At 38.2% G+C, this 16,979-nt stretch overlaps 1 protein-coding gene across 1 annotated transcript in view; it reads right to left on the bottom strand.

The window, feature by feature from the left end:
- Positions 1-16,979, bottom strand: part of MIPEP (mitochondrial intermediate peptidase) — a 76,718-nt gene that overhangs the window by 15,185 nt on the left and 44,554 nt on the right. The window contains exons 15-16 of the mRNA XM_086742256.1: positions 16,318-16,392; positions 10,789-10,908 (exon numbers count right to left, since the gene is read on the bottom strand). Coding sequence (XP_086598382.1) covers positions 10,789-10,908; positions 16,318-16,392 — 195 coding nt within the window. The remainder of the gene's footprint in view (positions 1-10,788; positions 10,909-16,317; positions 16,393-16,979) is intronic.

The raw sequence follows: 16,979 nt of genomic DNA, 5'->3' as shown, positions 1-16,979 counted from the left end.
CCCATATTCTGTCCCAGATCACTCTTCTCAAAATTCAAGGAAGATACTCAAGAGATTTCACAGCACAGAACTGCAACAACATCCAATCACCACATACAGAAAATTTCAGTCTCATTCATTCATTACACAGTGACTCCTCGAATCAGCGTGCTAACCTACTTGAATTAAACGCCCTTCTCAACCTCTTCTGTGCTCCCTATCCAAAAAGAACCAAGCCTACAGTCAGACAAGCTGAGAAGCTTCCTGGTAAGGTTCCTCTTTTTCTCTTGCCCCCACACAGTAATCAGAGTGAGCAGCCCAGCACCGCTAGCAAAAGCCCGGGCTGTGGCTGCCAGGCTCCAAAGCTGGGTGCGCTTATTTTGAGGAGGCCAAATTGTCACATAGCAGAATTTCTTCTCCCACTTTTCTGTTTAAACTACTCATTTATTTTACAAAACAAGAAAAGGATTTTCACATGCGCTCTGCAGCTTAAAGAATTCACTCTTTTGTTCTGAAACAAATCACAGATTTTTTTTTCCTTATTGTATTAGTTTATTACGTAAGTTTACAGCGTGCTTTGAAAATATCCTCAGTTCATTCTCACTTGAAATAGTTTAATGAGTTCAGATACTGCAAACTGTTTGTGCCAGTAGCTACCCCTGGGGAAATGCCAGAGCACTCACTGACTGGCAGAAACAACTCTCTCCATAGGTATGCAGTGGCTTGCTCAGTTAACTTACCTTCTGTATTTTTGGCCTGTACCCCTCCAAATTTTATAGAATTACATCATCATCTTTTTGGAGCTTCACAATAATAAAAAACTCCAATAAAGAGCTTTAAAGCCACTTCCTTTGCTGCAGTTTCTAATCTTTTTCAGAATAACAGAAAGTTAATGTCAAGAAACCACATCTTGTGCTGCGTCCCGAATTTGCTTAATGTCAATACTCTTTAGTTTCTCAGTGTCGTGCATTTCTGTGTTAGGAGTGGGAGAGTGCACAAAGTAAACCAACTCAGAGACATTGCTGACATTTTAGAAAGAGAGTCAAGCAAGGGATTAAGATTTCAATTTATAACACTTCTGTGTTTTTATTATAAAATGATAAATAAATGTAGCAAAGCAGGGAATGTAAATATTTTTGCAGTTGTTTACAGTATGGAAGAGGAAAGGAATTTAACATGCAATTAACCACTTAGGCAATTCTAGATATGTACCATATGGTTTCTGAATTAGTTAAATTAAAGAAAAATATTTCATTTTTATTTATAAACTATTAATGCATTTGAGCTGCTTATGGCAAAATAATTTAAAACTATTTACTCTTCACCCTATTCTCTTCTCCCCACAAAGGGAATGGGGGAAGGGGACCATGGGAGATAATAAATAACACCAACATCAAAAAGCAGTGTGTATGATCTGCATTGCTCCAGAATCCTTAAAACTTGGATTAAAAGACACAGAGATAAGAAAACTGATTTTATATTCTGTCCTTTGACTGACCTTATTTGCACAAGCTGCAAGGCAGTGTTACTGGTAAGCATTATGACTAGTCTTAAAAGCAAAATATAAAAAAATCCATACCATCAGAGAACTTCCAAACAAGTCCTTGATACTGTAACACGTAACTCTACACACATATACATATACATGCAATACACACATCCCATTCTATTACCAATTAATAATTTATTACTGCCTAAGCTTTAAAGATCCATAGCCCGAGATAAGCAGAATCAGATCATCACAGTTTCCTTTGGGTACAGACTCACATTGAAGCCAAAGGTTTTTATTCCACTTTCTCAATTAAACCAAATTTAAAGTATTGACCTATTAATTTTTTTAAACCCTCATGAATGCTGCTTAAGGTAAGCTAAGCTCTTACAAAACCCAAGAAATACTTTAAACAATGCTCTAACTGCAAAATATATTTGCCAGTACAACTTAATCATGTAAATTATCTGTGCCTACACTGGAAGATGAAATTTATACTATTCTACAGTAATGTTCATTTACTATCTTTTGCCAGAGCCATTCCAGGCAGGGATTTAGGGGATCATGATTCTAATCCTGAATCTGCCACAAACTGCAATATGAACTTGAAGAAATGACTTTTTTTCCTCCTCTCAGTCTAACTGCCACCTCCTGTTAAGCAAGGGTGATAATACTTCCTCTCTCTCTCTCTCTCTTTTCTGCTTTGACTGCAAGCTTTTCACAGAAAGGACAATCTCCCACTCTGCTTGAAAAGCACTTCATTTCAGGCCCTCTAGCCTGTATTTGTGGCAATGATACATTCAGTTATATCTATCACTATCAAATGCAGCTCCAGTACTGCAATCCTGGAAAAAAAAAGGAAATGTGAGATGTGAGAACAGAAATAGATAAAACTAAACAAAGCAATCTGCATTTATATATACATAGAAAAGATATATCTAAAGCACATAGAGCTATTTCAAAATGTTACCAAGAGATGTATGCAATTACTTCCTGCACTGTTCCTTAAAATGCTCTGCTACATGTAAATACTATCGCTAAAGTATGTTTGAGTTTCATGGGGCTAACACTTGCAAAAAGAATTTCCTTAAAAGTGCTTCATATCTCATGATATCTGTAAACACTCTGCTGCTGTAGATAGTTGCCCAGTGAATAGTGTCATATTACCACTACAAAAACAAATCTTCACAATATTTGCTATCAGCATTTTCTTTATCGTAAAATGAACTCAACTCCAGAAAGACAGAAACCTAAACAAACCTTGAAGGGTGACTTTAAAAGCTTTTGAAAGTCTCAGCGTCTACTTTAATATTGACCTCAGCAGGGCACCAATCTTTTTGAAATGGCTTTTAGCTATTAATTATTTATAGAACTATCACTCCCCCACAGTTCACTGTGCACTCCTTTATTAATCTTTTCCTCAGACCCAGACTCTTCAACTTGATTTTATAGCATACTTTTATGAAGGCTTATATGAAAACTAATCCAGGGATTTGCACATTGTCTAAATACCTTTGGTTTCCAACACAGCAAAGTAAAAAATTACTTTGAAGAGGTTACAGAGACTTCAAGAAGTTGAGTAATGACCTATGACTTCATCTCTCTTTAAAACACTCCAAAAAGTGGAATATGAGCAACATTGGTGCCTCTTCAAGTAACTGAAGAGAGAGAAAAAGTGGAAAAGCAATCTTCTATGAAGGCCCTCTGCCTTTACTATGAAATTTATGTCTCTGTGATCTACAACAGTGGTTTCCTTCAAACTCTTTATAGGGGAGATCCTAGACTTACTGGGTGTCTGCTTCCCTCTTCAACAAACGAGGGAAAAGATTAGGTACTAACCATAATAGCAACCATAATCACATTTGCTGTAAATTAAACCATTTTTTACCTCCTACTATCTGCTCACTCATAAGAAACAAATGATCACAGTCTCAACTCCAACTGTATTTTCTTTCATAAAGGATTTCAATACTAGAACACACATACTCATGTGTGCCCACATAATTTTCTCTTTGCTAGTCAAACTCAATTTTCTCAACTTTCCTCATAGGTCATGTTTCGAAACCCATTATCTTTCCAAAACCATTTCTCTGTATTTCTTTCAGTTTTTCTACATCTTTTGAAGACTACTACCTACTACAAGACACAACACTACCCACTACCCAACATCAAACACTAAAATATATTTTAAAAAAACAGATACAATTTTCTTTAACAGCATCCCCTGAATAAAAACACACTCTTTCGGTATTTATTGTTCTTTAAATAGTTATATATTTAATTGCTTTCCTAATGAAAACAACTTTGGATCCAAATTCCCTGGATCATTTAAATTTTACTTTTCATGATTTCTCAAATCTTTGTCAACTGCAGGATCTTCTATAAATAGTATAAATAACTCTCATCCAAATCATTAATAAAAACACAGAACTGCAGTAATTCCTAGACAGACCCCTGGTGACTTCCACTTAAAATGTCCAAGCTTGAAACTAAGCTTTCATCTGCTCTTTCAGCATGTTTTCTACATGCTGCCTCAGCCATAACTCCACAGTTTCCTTGTAGAATTATGACTTGCAAGTGTCAGAACGCTTGCTAAGTCTTGAGTTATGCTGCTTCTTTCCTATTCCCAAGGTCAATCAATTTCTGGAGAAGGAAAGTGGATTTTTTCCATCTCAGACAGTGCTTAACAAAAACCACGGTTATTTTGCTCACTTGAGTGTTCTCAAGGTACTTATCTGCTGCTTAATAATTGGTTCTACTACTTCTTGAGTGACAAAGTCTGAATGATTAGCCTACAGTTCCCAAGTTCTCCTCCCTAAGAGTAGCTATCATAATAGCTCTAGCTATCATAATAGCTGTACCACTTTTTCGTGACTTTGTGAGTGACAATTCCTCCAGGTTAGTGACTGCTCTGACAAACTTAAATATTCTGAAAACCTGACTACATCCCATCACATCTTTCTCTCTCTTTCATTCCTTAATCTCAGTTGTGTTTCTACCCATCTCAAAAATTCTATGCATTACTCATCTAATCAAAATTCACTTATATTTTAAAAAACACTGAGGCAGAGGCATGGAATACTTCTGCTTTCTCTGACATTTGTTGTCATCCTCTCCCCCGCTCTCCTCTTCTTCAGTAGTTATGGAATTTTACTACCTACACTATGTGCATTTCGCAGCTCAGCACTTCTAGCATGTTTTGTTCTGAATTCCTGTATTCTTTTAATAATTATTTCCATATCACAATTTTTATTTTTTACAATCTTAATAAGGCCTTCAAAGGGCTTGGTCCCTTATTACCAAATCTTTTTTGCATCAGGATACTTTGTGTCTTTGGTTCAGTCTCTCTGATAACTGCATAATGTCTTCCAAAACATCATACTTAGTTATTTTCCAGTTCCAGCAAATATCTGTCAGCCTTCCTCTTTCTGATGCATTGTTTTTAATCATAATTGATGGTTTTAGTTTTGCTCAAAACTTCCACAATTCTACTTTTCGCCCATTAGAACTTATCCTGTCTTCAGTTTTTCATACTTTTATACAGCTTCTGCTTTTCTAATAACCTCCTTTTCTCAGATATACAAATACACAGGCTTTTTCTCCCACACAGTTCTTTTCAGCATCCTATTGATTAGCACCATAAATTGTATTCCCTCATCCTCAACCTCAAATTGGTCATTTAAAAGCTCTTTGCCAACAGCACCAATTCTACATTTTAGCTGTTCTTTCTCATTTCCTTTAACCTAGCTTTGAGTTTTGCTTAGGTTCTAAGGTTACATTAGTCTAACTTAATAAATCTAAAACAAATTTGGGAAAATTTTAGATAAAATAAATATGAAGTGAAATCACAGTTTAAAATTTAATAGGCAGCCACTACTTAGCCTTCCTTGCCAATAATTTCAAGATTTATGTTCACCACTTGAGTAAAGTTTTTAAAATTCAAAACTACTTTTACCTTCAGAGGTTAAGGGTTATCACTTATTTATTTTAAGACAGCTGCCTCATAGCTTGCCCAGTCTGACTATTTATTCTTTTTATATGGTGTTACTGATATTCACATGAAATGTTATACAGGACCGGAGTTATAAGTACACATTAGTAGTCACTCCAAAGGCCTAAAAAGAAACCCTAAGACAACAGATACCACAACGACACAGATGGCAGGTTCAGTGACAAGATACTTCACTCAGACTGACAGCCAGCCCTCAGTAGGCTGAGGAACAGGCCTATTAAAAACGATACTCTCCTCTTCACTGCAGCACCACTACTGACAGCGGTCATGATCAGTACAAGATTGCAATATAGAACTGCAGAATCTACACTGCCTCCATTTTTTTTGCCTCTGGCTTATCTAATACAACTAAGCATGAGGTCAGGTCACCTTCAAACTCCTGAGGAAAGGCTCCTAAAAAGGAAAAAAGAGGCATACAGCCACTCTTCTGCTTTCAGGTGTTCTTCAACAAAATTAAAAGTGGACTTGTGCACATGGTGACAATGTGTGATGCAGAAACGATCTTCTCTCCGCAGAGAAGCTAGTTCTGCCTGTCTGGTGACACCAACTCCTTTTCAGCTGACCAATCTCAGATGTCTTTATATGTGCCCTGTTAATGAAATCCTTGTGTTCTCAGCACCCATGGCAAGCTACTTCTTCCTGCAGAGCCCGACAGTCTCCCTGAGCAAGCACTCCAAATGTTAGGTTGCGTCTCATCCATTGATTTCCTTTGTCAGGAACATGACAGACACAATCCCAGCAAGTTAAGACAGGGACCTAGGTAGAGCCTTCCAAGGTCAAGATCCCTGTCTGGGCAGAGTCCCTCCAGCTGCAGGAAGAAGAAAGACTAACAGCCACATTGGTGATACACCATTTTTCATACACTTCTTCCCTCTAGGGTATCTACAACAATATCTGCCTTGTTTTCTGTCGGTAAACTTGGCTCGCTAACATATTTGGTCTCACAGGTGTTTTGGTCTCTCCAATCACTAGCAATCAGAGGCCATTAAGAAGTTCCCATGCTGCCAAAGAATCCTGCACTCTGGACAAAAGTATACAAGTATAATTAAACCTGTAACCTGATGTACATTTTAGGCCACCAACAGAGGTGGTCCTTCTGAACTAAAATGTACTTAACATGCTAGAGCAAAAAGGTATATCTCAAATTATTTAGTGTTCCAAAAAATATCAAAAGGCTCCCTACATACCAACACGTTCCCTCATATCAAATGTAATTAAAATTATGTGTGTGGGTTAATTCCAACATTGCACTTTGTATTCAAGTACTGCACAAGAAATTCTTCTGTTTCTGGAAGAAAAGCATACTGGAAGGCCAAGCAATTTTAAAAAATGCAGAAGGGACTGCTTGGCAGTTATCTAAAAAAGAACTGAGGTTCACTGTGCCTCAGTCTTCAAAACCGTTTTTCCTCACAGTCACAAGCCAAACCAGGATCTCCCATCAAACTTGAAAATTCAGGTATGATGATTTGGGCAGCTGATGCTTATTTCAAAACCACTTCATTATGGGGAGCTCCTTCCTGTAACTGCAGGAGGCTGCAATCTCCAGTATCACTGCAGAGCCTGTTTACCGTGTGTCTCATTTTTTGTTACAATATTGAAGCGAAACCCAGAGCAGGAGATAGGAATTATTATGCTTGGCACAAAACTAACAATGGCATATCATTAAGTTTTGATGACTGTCTCAAAGGAAAGTAGTTATCAAGTCTGAACTTGGGGGACAGGCAGGGGACTAAGCAATGGATTACTGGGAGTAACTTTGATCATGTCTCAGGTTGATCAAAGGGTCACTCGATACTTTTTAAAAAGTCTCTCTGGGCACCGTGGAGACAGAGGTAGGTGAGACCTGGGGAGATACTCTAAAAGCAGACAGTGTTATCAATTGCAAGGCAGGCCATAGCAAACGGAAACTGGCTTCACAAGAGATGAGAAATAAGCTATGATTTAAAGAAAAGTTTGGAGCAAAAGCAGAGTACTGAATTCCCCACAGAGCACAGATTTTGATACCAAGGACATTCAGGAAGAAATTACAGGAAAATGTGTGGTCATTATCATTCGGTTTATCTTTTTTTCTTAGAAGAGTCAAAAGGAAGACTGGTTGCTTTTTAAAGGCATCACAAGGACTCAAGAATCCAGCCTGTGCAGAATTTCTATTCATTTTCCAAACTCAGTAACACAAATCTCCTCTGGCAACAAAACTGCCAGACGCTACAAAAACAGGCAGATACATTTCCTTGCCCCCTGCCTGGCAGTCATCAGCTTCTGGATCCAGTAACAGAGAAAAAAAATCCCAGTGGAATTTCATCCTCCAGGAGCCAGCAGCAAACTCTGTGTACTTTTGAACAGATAAGCAATGGCCAACCAGAAATCGAGATTTGCATTCTCCAGGAAAACAAAGTCTCGTGCAGCGCCGTTTCTCTGGGCTCTGTCTGTCTGCAGTCTGCTCCATTCTTCCTTTCTGCCTTGCACGTGGCACTAACTTCTGCAATCATCTGGGTCAACACAGCCCATGCAAATACTACCGCATGCAGTGCCAATTGCCCCAATGCCTGTAAAAGTATTTGAATGGCAAATACAGACTCAACAGGATTTTCTTCCCGCTGTTCTTCCTTCTTTTGGCAAATAAGACACAATATTTGCTGAGGATGATGCTTTGATTTACCTTAAAATAGGTATCACCACACAGGATCACCAGCATTTTCTTGTTAGGTGTAGTTATGTGCCTCATTTTGAAAGTACTGTAACAAAAAGATGCACACAAATTGTCCTGTTATCTGAGCTGTGCCTCACTCATCAACTGAAGATACCTGTTGTGGCTCTGTTTCAGAGAATGAGCCTGCACAGTAAGATTGAAGCCGAAATACATTTGGAGGATTTTTACTACTTTTACTTGGCTGTCAAGAGCAGTAAGAGGGAATTAAGCTTTATCAGAAGGCGATAACAACGATGCTTGTGCAATCCTGACACATACTACTGAGAGCAGCCCTGAGGAGAAGGACTTGGGAATGCTGGTGGACAAAAAGCTCAACGTAAGCGGCAATGTGCCCTTGCAGCCCAGAAAGCCAACCGCATCCTGGGCTGCATCAAAAGAAGTGCGGCCAGCAGGTCAAGGGAGGCGATTCTCGCCCTCTACTCTGCTCTCATGAGACCCCACCTGCAGTACTGCATCCAGCTCTGGAGCCCCCAACATAAGAAGGATGTGGACCTACTGGAAAGGGTCCAGAGGAGGGCCACAAAGACGATAAAAGGGCTGGAGCACCTCTCCTATGAGGACAGGCTGAGAGAGTTGGGGCTGTTCAGCCTGGAGAAGAGGAGGCTCCGGGGAGACCTTATAGTGGCCTTCCAGTACCTGAAGGGGGCCTACAGGAAAGATGGGGAGAAACCCTTTAGCAGAGCCTGTTGTGACAGGATGAGGGGTAATGGTTTTAAAATAGAATGAAGCAGATTCAGACTGGATATAAGGAAAAAAAATTTTACTATGAAGGTGGTAGAACACGGGAACAGGTTGCCCAGAGAAGTGGTAGACGCCCCATCCCTGGAAACATTCAAGGCCAGGTTGGAGGAGGCTCTGAGCAACCTGATCTTTTTGGAGATGTCTCTGCTGCTTGCAGGGGGGCTGGACTGAATGACCTTTGAAGGTCCCTTCCAATCCAAACCATTCTACGATTCTACTACAGAAAATCACATTAATGCAGTTAAGATCTTCTCTAATAAAGAATTACTTTTACCCAACACCACTAACTTATGATATACAAGCCTAATTTAGCATTCATAATTGAATTTAAACTTATAGAGAGCAGATAAAATTCAAATAATCCAAATACTTTAATTTTGCTGCCAGCTACACATGTACCTAGCCAAATGACAGATGAGAATAAAAGCTGGTCTCTCTTGCTATATTTCAATGTCTAGCTCTGCAATTAAATGAAACAAAAGACTACACTCTTTACTTAAAAAAAAACAAAACAACAAAACAAAACTTTCAGGACTTTTTTTTTAATCTGGACTACAAATTGAACTAAAAACATATCATAAAGTTCAGAATAAAGAGCAGCAAAGGATAGCAAGCCATACTCTACAGAGCGCAAATGTTCTTCTAATGTAATTTTTCACTAAGTCTTACTGAAATTTAAATTGTATTACAGTTCTGGACTAGACACACCAATTCTATATTCAATAAATGTAAAGAACATAGACTTTCTGACAATTCAAAAGTTCACAGCACATTTTGTTAGGATAAAGTTCCAGGCCAAAACTTGCTGTCCCTCTTGATATTGAAGCTATGCTCATTACAAGACGTTAGACTCTTTTGAAGGTTCCATTTCAAATGGAACAAAAACCACAGGCTAACTTTCAAAGCAGAGAACTGCTCTGTAACTAACACCTATGGAGGAATGGTCTAAAACAATACTTATAAAAATGTGAAGAAGTCAGACATTATACTCTGAAGACACTTGCTTCACTCCCTGGCTTTGCCAGGCCGGCAGAGACAGTACAGTTTCAATGAGGAAAGGCCTGAAACATGGATCTCCTAATACCCTCCTCAGAGAACAAATGTCACATTTTTGTTAAGGAGAAAAGTGCATTTCCTGAGAAACAGAAAGAGAGAAAGCATCTGGGTATTCTGACCAAGGAGTCAAACAGTGATTTGCACCATGCTCCAGCTGGGAATTCAGCTCCAGATAGCCCAGGAAATCTCGTAACTATCATCTAAGCAAACTGCACCTTTCATCGTCACATGAATCATAGAACAAATGCACAATTAGTCATGATGAAGATCAAAATTACATAGCTCAGTAGAACTCAAGGCTTTAACACTTTCAGACACCACATGAAAGGATAAGTGATGTGCTGAAGGTCACAGCAGGACAATGAGGAAAACTCACTTCCAAGTCCTACTTCATACTGACTTGCTCTCACATGCTGACACTGACAGTATACTAATACCAACACGCAGCACAATGCTTTGCTGCCTTTTACAAAAAGTCTTTTGCAAAACTAGAATAAACTCCTTCCAATGTATTGTTTCCAGTGCCTTCCTTAATAAGAAAATAAAATAAAATGTAATTAAGTTAAAGATGACAGGATTACACCTGTACAAAAATGAGTACATTAATTATATTTTGATTAGCTGAAAATTTCCAACACACTACTCACTGGATAAAGTGGCTGAAAGAAAGAAAACTGTTTCAACAAAACAATACAACAATAAGCATGTCAGTTTGTGGGGCAAGGAGCAGGGAGATGTAGGGATATTAATATGCTACCAAAGAAAAGGAGCAGCTTATACAGTCAGTATGTTTCTACTCACTGTATTAGGTACATATGGCAATCCATAAACTTTCTCCTGTGTTTCCTTTAAAATTTCTGTGGTTGACTTTTTTAGAGGATGTTTCCCATGGTAGATTTGGTCCAAGGCAGCATAAAATACCTGAAGAGATCAAATACATGCTTGTCTTTAGCATATGGCATTGGCATTGAACCATCAAAAAAGACAAACAGAAAAGAATAAGAGAGAGAGAATAGGGAGAGGGAAGAGTTTAAATATATATAGTTTTGCAAATCTTCTATTTTTGGTATAACATATGAGAGAAACAGATTTTTGGAGTACACCAACCACCACCATGATGACCTATCATAAATCCACGTTTAGGTCACTGAGAATACTGGCAGTACTAAATCACCTCAATTTTTCTCCAGGTGTTTGGAGATCAGGAAAGCAGCACCAATAGGAAGACTTTTCCGGCAAAGATAGTAAAGCACAGTACAGGGCACTTCAACAGCAAACATGAAATAGGCATGGACAGAAGACAGTGGCAAGACTCAGGGTGTGCCATCACTGAAAAAAAGTTGCAACTTTTTTTTTTTTATATGAAGATTTCCTGTTTTGTGGAAGTGCAGGAAAGACAGAAGAGGACACCCACTGCGGTGCAACACAAGATATTTTTGTGAAGTTTAGTGAATCCAAATATTTAAGACAAAGAATTCAGGTCAGGCCATCCTGCGGTAGGCACATTTCACAGGAAAACTGATGGCAGGGAGCCTCAAAAAGCTTTTGTGCAAGGGACAAAGCAAATAATTTGGCTAGAGATTCAGGCCCAGTCACCCCAGTCACACTTCCAGGGATACTGCAATACCATTCTCAATGAGATAAACACACAGTTTTAGGAATTATAGCCATGAAATGCAGAAATTTTATGGAGAAAAGGCTGTTTGGAGGCATTTTCCATCCATGGAGAATGGATGTTTTATGTGATCTGAATAACACAACCCCCTCAACCTGTGAAAAGATTCTTTGTTATCAAATTTAGGTACAAAACCATTCTGAACTCTTTAATAATTTACCAGGCTTCAGCATTTGTTTTATTTGGGGTGGACAGAACATACACTTTCACCAAAATTGTGACTGTTTCTAAAGGACCATATCTCCTCTGTTTGAATAAGCTGTCTTCTAACATATAGAACCTTGATAAATCCTTTGACAGTGTTTGTTGAGAAATAATAAATGTGAAAATTGATTTTTTCAAGAAAAAATGAGGGTTATAAGGAGAGGGGTGAAGAAACCATGACTTGCAGCAGCTACTCCTGCATTTCCTGCTTTCTTCCTGCATGGCTAATGAGGAGAAAAGAAGCCATCAGTAAGACGTAAACTTGCAGAAATAGCCATTAATAACATTGCAAGTTTTATGTCCCAGACAGCAACACTGAACAAGAGATGCCAGACCTTAACATCACCCATCTACAAACCCACAGTAGGCAGCAAACATCTGTTCAGAGGACAATTCCATGAGGACACTGCACCAAATGGCAAACAATAATGAGTACTTTCTTTTTTAAAACCAAACTTTGCAAAGTTATTTTAAGTTATCCATCATTATATTGATAACATGAAAACCTAAAAATCTAAAGAAAAACCTACACTAGTTTGTAAAAACTACTTTTTTTTTTTTTTTTTTACTATTATCTTAAAACAGAATGAGGCTTTGCAATGCCTTTGCCTGTACTTTTCATCCTCAGAGCGGGTCTCTAGGATCCCAGTGCATTTTTTAACAAAGTTTAACAACAACTACAGCATTTATGGTAGCAAGGGTGATTGAGAATATGACCACCAGTAAGTATCATGAATAGATCTGAAAATTACCTGATGTAACAGTTCTAGAAAACTCACTTTCTCCTGTCACCCCAGGCCTTTGTGACTCTTCAGGAGTCATTTCACACCAACTTTATTCTCCTCTCCAAAAAAGCCCAAAACAAATATGAGGAACTTCAGCATCTGACAATAGACTTCGGTATCCTGCTTCAGCCTAGCCTTGATTCTCTTTTTTTTTCTGTCTCCCAGCTTTGTTAGGACCTGTTTGCAGTTGCTCTTTAGTGTTCCTCACAAAATGGAGTGGATTGCATTGCAGTCGACCTTCTCTAAAGAAAAATATGGAGTCAAGTAGTTTGTGGTCAGGGAGCTGGAGCAAAAGCTCAACTCACAGCTAGGCAGTGGGGAAATGTCAGCTGAAGGCCAGTGAAATAGACTGCCTGAAAAAAAATGTGGTAATAGGGAAGTGAGTCACTGAAGCCAGCTATAAGCTTTCCCCCAATCCTGGCACATGTAAAGCGTGGGAAGAAAGCTATGAGCCAGGCCACCTGGACAGCACAGTTAAAAAAAAAAAAAATCATCCCTGAAAGTAAACTTGGATGAACTTTATAGCCATAAGCATTCTCATCTACAAGCCACAATTTCTGTGTGTTTACACAGGCCTTTGACATGGGAAAGAGAGACACAAGCCAGCACCTCAGGATTTTAGGTGACACTGCTGAGGAGCATGCTAACACTTAATATTAAGCAGTAGCTAGAAGATTATTTCTAATTTCAGTAAAATACATTTCCCAAAAGACCTAAAAATATAAAAAGGACATTAAATAGTTATCTATCGTCATATTGTCTCTCTGTTTTGCACTGACATTGATATTTACTCGTTTTCTTTAATTCTAGACAGTTCTTTGTAGCTCCTTGTCTCCTTAATAGCATTATCATGTAACATTATGCATTTTCCAGTGAAGTTACTACTGACTGAAAGACTCTAGGACTCAAGTCTCCACGGCAAAAGTCTTACGAGAAGAAGCATGGATTCTCCTGTCTTTCCTCTTAAGTAGCTGATTAAATGAGCTGGAAGAAAATGCGGTGGTATGATAGTTATGATGAAAAACCAGCATAATTTCTTACTTTCACATATCAATAGACTTATTTTCTGAACAGACCACAAAAGAACGCTTAGGTATTTTCCCCCACTGCTGGAAAATTTGTAAGCATTTTTATTTCTTTTAAAGGTTTACGGCTTTCATAGCATCTAGTCATCAATATATAATATACTCATTGCAAAGTCTGAAGGAAAGGTGTTAGAGTTGCCATTCAGTTTTTTCAGGTACATACATTAGTAGTACATATATACTTTGGCATCTGCAGATTGAAACATATGTTTTTCCTCAATGAATTATACTTTTAAGTCTGCATGAGTAACAACACACGCTTCTACAAAGGAATGTATGAACTTTGTATTTGCCATGCAGTCAACTTCTCTGAGACATTTTTTCTGACTTAATAAACAGAAGGGCTCTGCCAGTCTGTCTCTTTGAAATTAGTGCATACTTCTGTGGGTATGACATTGGAATCTCCAAAAACATGGTGCTGAAAGTAGGAAATGAATAATGTTATTCAGTGTGGCATTGTGGTCATTTGGCAAGGGTTGAGACTGGTTACATGAGTAAAGTTATTAGTTACACGAGAGTAACTTGAGGGCAAGCAGCCTCCTTAATCACTGCAGCATTGCCAGCACCAGGCAATCATTAGGCACCCACAGGAATCTGAGCACACCAGAAGCTGGTATTCTCCCCCCAGTTCTAAAGCTGTCACTCCACGACAGACCCTTACAGAGACCCCAGGAGCAGCTCAGGGCCAGCAGTGGCAGGGGGACTGGACAGCCCACCCCACGGGACCGATGCAAGGACCCCCTCCTTGACTTACTTCTGGAGCACACCACCTCCCCTGCCACGAAACAGGGAGGCCATGTCATTTGTTAATATATCTGTGACTTAAAGCGTTCTTGGTATCGAAGCCCATTTGCCCTCACACTGTCAATTTGGTCTCAAACCTTGACAAGATTATAGCAAATACACATTGAAAGGACATCTGTCAAATCTCCATAAAGCTGTTAGGGACACACCAGAATAGAATGGGTGCATGTGAAAGCACGTGATCACCACTTTGGTGGTTACTAGTCTGTACATTGGCAAATTATTCTGTGTTGGTGGACTTCATGAATAAAGGTGCACCACTAAGGGTTCTCAATATAAATTTTATTTCAATCCAGAATTGTTTTTTTTTTTCAAAAAAATCTCCTATGCAAATTATATTCTTGCCCACATTCTCTGTGGATTCCCAGCTATCTCTAAGTGAGAATCTTTCAGAGCCAGCAGCATATATTTCAAAATCAGACCTGCAGAGAGGGTGCAGTTATTTTCTGAGGTATAGCTACAGGTAGCAAGCTCATTGTTCACACCTGCACAGCCAACACTGGCCACTGACAGCCAGCACTGCACTGAAAGCATAATTCAAAAATCCATTAATTTTAACCAAGGAAAAATATACCTATACACTGAAAACAGTATTAAATCTAGTTTTGATTAGTGGAACTGACACGTATACATTTACAAGTCCACATTCCAGTACTGTGATTAGTTTTAAATCACTATAAATAACTGCACAGACCAAACTGCAAATATTTAACTAAGTTTTTCTTTTAAATCAACTTCAGTTAACCAGCACAACTCATGTTTGTAGACAAGGTTGCAATCACTTTCTCACTTTTCAAAGTGAAGAATTACAAAGATCTGATCTTTAAATTTGTTTCTTTCCACATCTCAAAAATGATGGCTACTCTTTTATTAAGGTATAAGCAGAGTTATTCCACCTAAACACTAGGTCAACTGCAAAAAGAAAAATTATATGCTTCTGGCCTAAGGCAAAACAAAGAAAACAAAATAACAAAAATCACACAGCAGAGGCTTGTAGTATACTAAATGCAGCCAAACTCTTACTGTAAAAAAAAACTTGGCTGGATGCGAATGCTGCTGTTCAAATCTGAGAACTGCTGTTGCAGGACTGAAAATACCTACATATCCATTTTAGAGAGAACCCGAGTTTCCTTTGTTTCCTTTGGAGAAAAGCAACACTGATAGTTTGTTTATGAGAATGACCTATCGATTACATCTACCCAGAGAAAATAAAGGTTTATGAATTTATTTACTGCTCCTAACACTGTTAGAGAAAAGGCTAACAGCTGTATAGCTCAGCCACCACTTTTGATGGCTGTAACAAGTTGCCACTTTCATACTGATGCTGCAGAAGACATGGAGCTCACATCATATTCTAGTAAATAAATGAGATGGTTTAATTTTATTAAGGTGGTCAGTATTTCTCAGTCCTGCTACACTTTAATGATCCAAAGGTATGCAATACTTCCTCTACAAGTTCTCCTTAAATAATTCCGTTAATTTAAAACCTCAGCCTTAAACCACATTTGGGAATTCTGATAATCCAACCGTTTTCAAAAGGTGTGATTTTCACTATATTTTCTTATAGATCTAGGCATTTAGCTTTAAGATGACAGCACAGAATACATTCACAAAAACAAACATGAAAATTAATATAAAAATGTATTAATTTTCATTAACTTGCACATAGTTAGATAACGTGTCTACATTAAAATTAAAAATTGGTAATATTACAAGAATTAAAATATGTTCTGTAAGTTCTGGACAGAGAGTAGAGACTAGAATGCAAAGAACACACCTGGAGTTGCATATCAGCTGCGGCACACACCTTTTTGGACTCACATAGTCTTGACACCATGTTTTTTGGTAGTGGCTTGAATTAAAAAAAAAATCAGAAGATATTTAGAATTGTTGTATATTTGTAGTAAACAGTATACTTACTATTAGAAAAGGATGAAGATGCCAAAAAAAAAAAAAAGACTTCTGGTAGTAATAAAAACATGTTTGAAATGCTTTGCATTGAGGAAGGAAATCTCATTTGCTAAACAAAGCATTACATGTTCAATTAAGTTATTGGCAGTAATTTACATAGCAATCAAGAAATCACTGTGTCTCAGTGTTTGTTTTTCTATAAATTGATCCTATGTTCCCTTATATGCCTGTTAAAAATATTACGACTATCCTTAGAGACAAAGAACAGATTGGGCAGTTAGAGTCCTCCGAGGTCATCCCAACTAATCTTCAAAGGCAGGTATTATAATAGATTCTCCTGTTGGTCTTCGAGCATAGTTCACTTAGATTTACACGGAGGCCCACATTACTCCTGTTGAGCTAGCAGGGTTTTCATAACTTCAGCTGGGAGAGCATCAGGCCTTCTACCCTAACCCACGTAAAAATATTTGGTGACACTGAACAGTAAATATCTACTTTCCAAAAATTTTAACAAAGTTGAATTTATTC

Source organism: Chlamydotis macqueenii, chromosome 1 (assembly GCF_036417535.1).
Source record: "Chlamydotis macqueenii isolate bChlMac1 chromosome 1, bChlMac1.mat, whole genome shotgun sequence".
In the NCBI taxonomy this organism is placed as follows: Eukaryota; Metazoa; Chordata; class Aves; order Otidiformes; family Otididae; genus Chlamydotis; species Chlamydotis macqueenii.
This window is presented reverse-complemented; position numbering and strand designations above follow the sequence as displayed.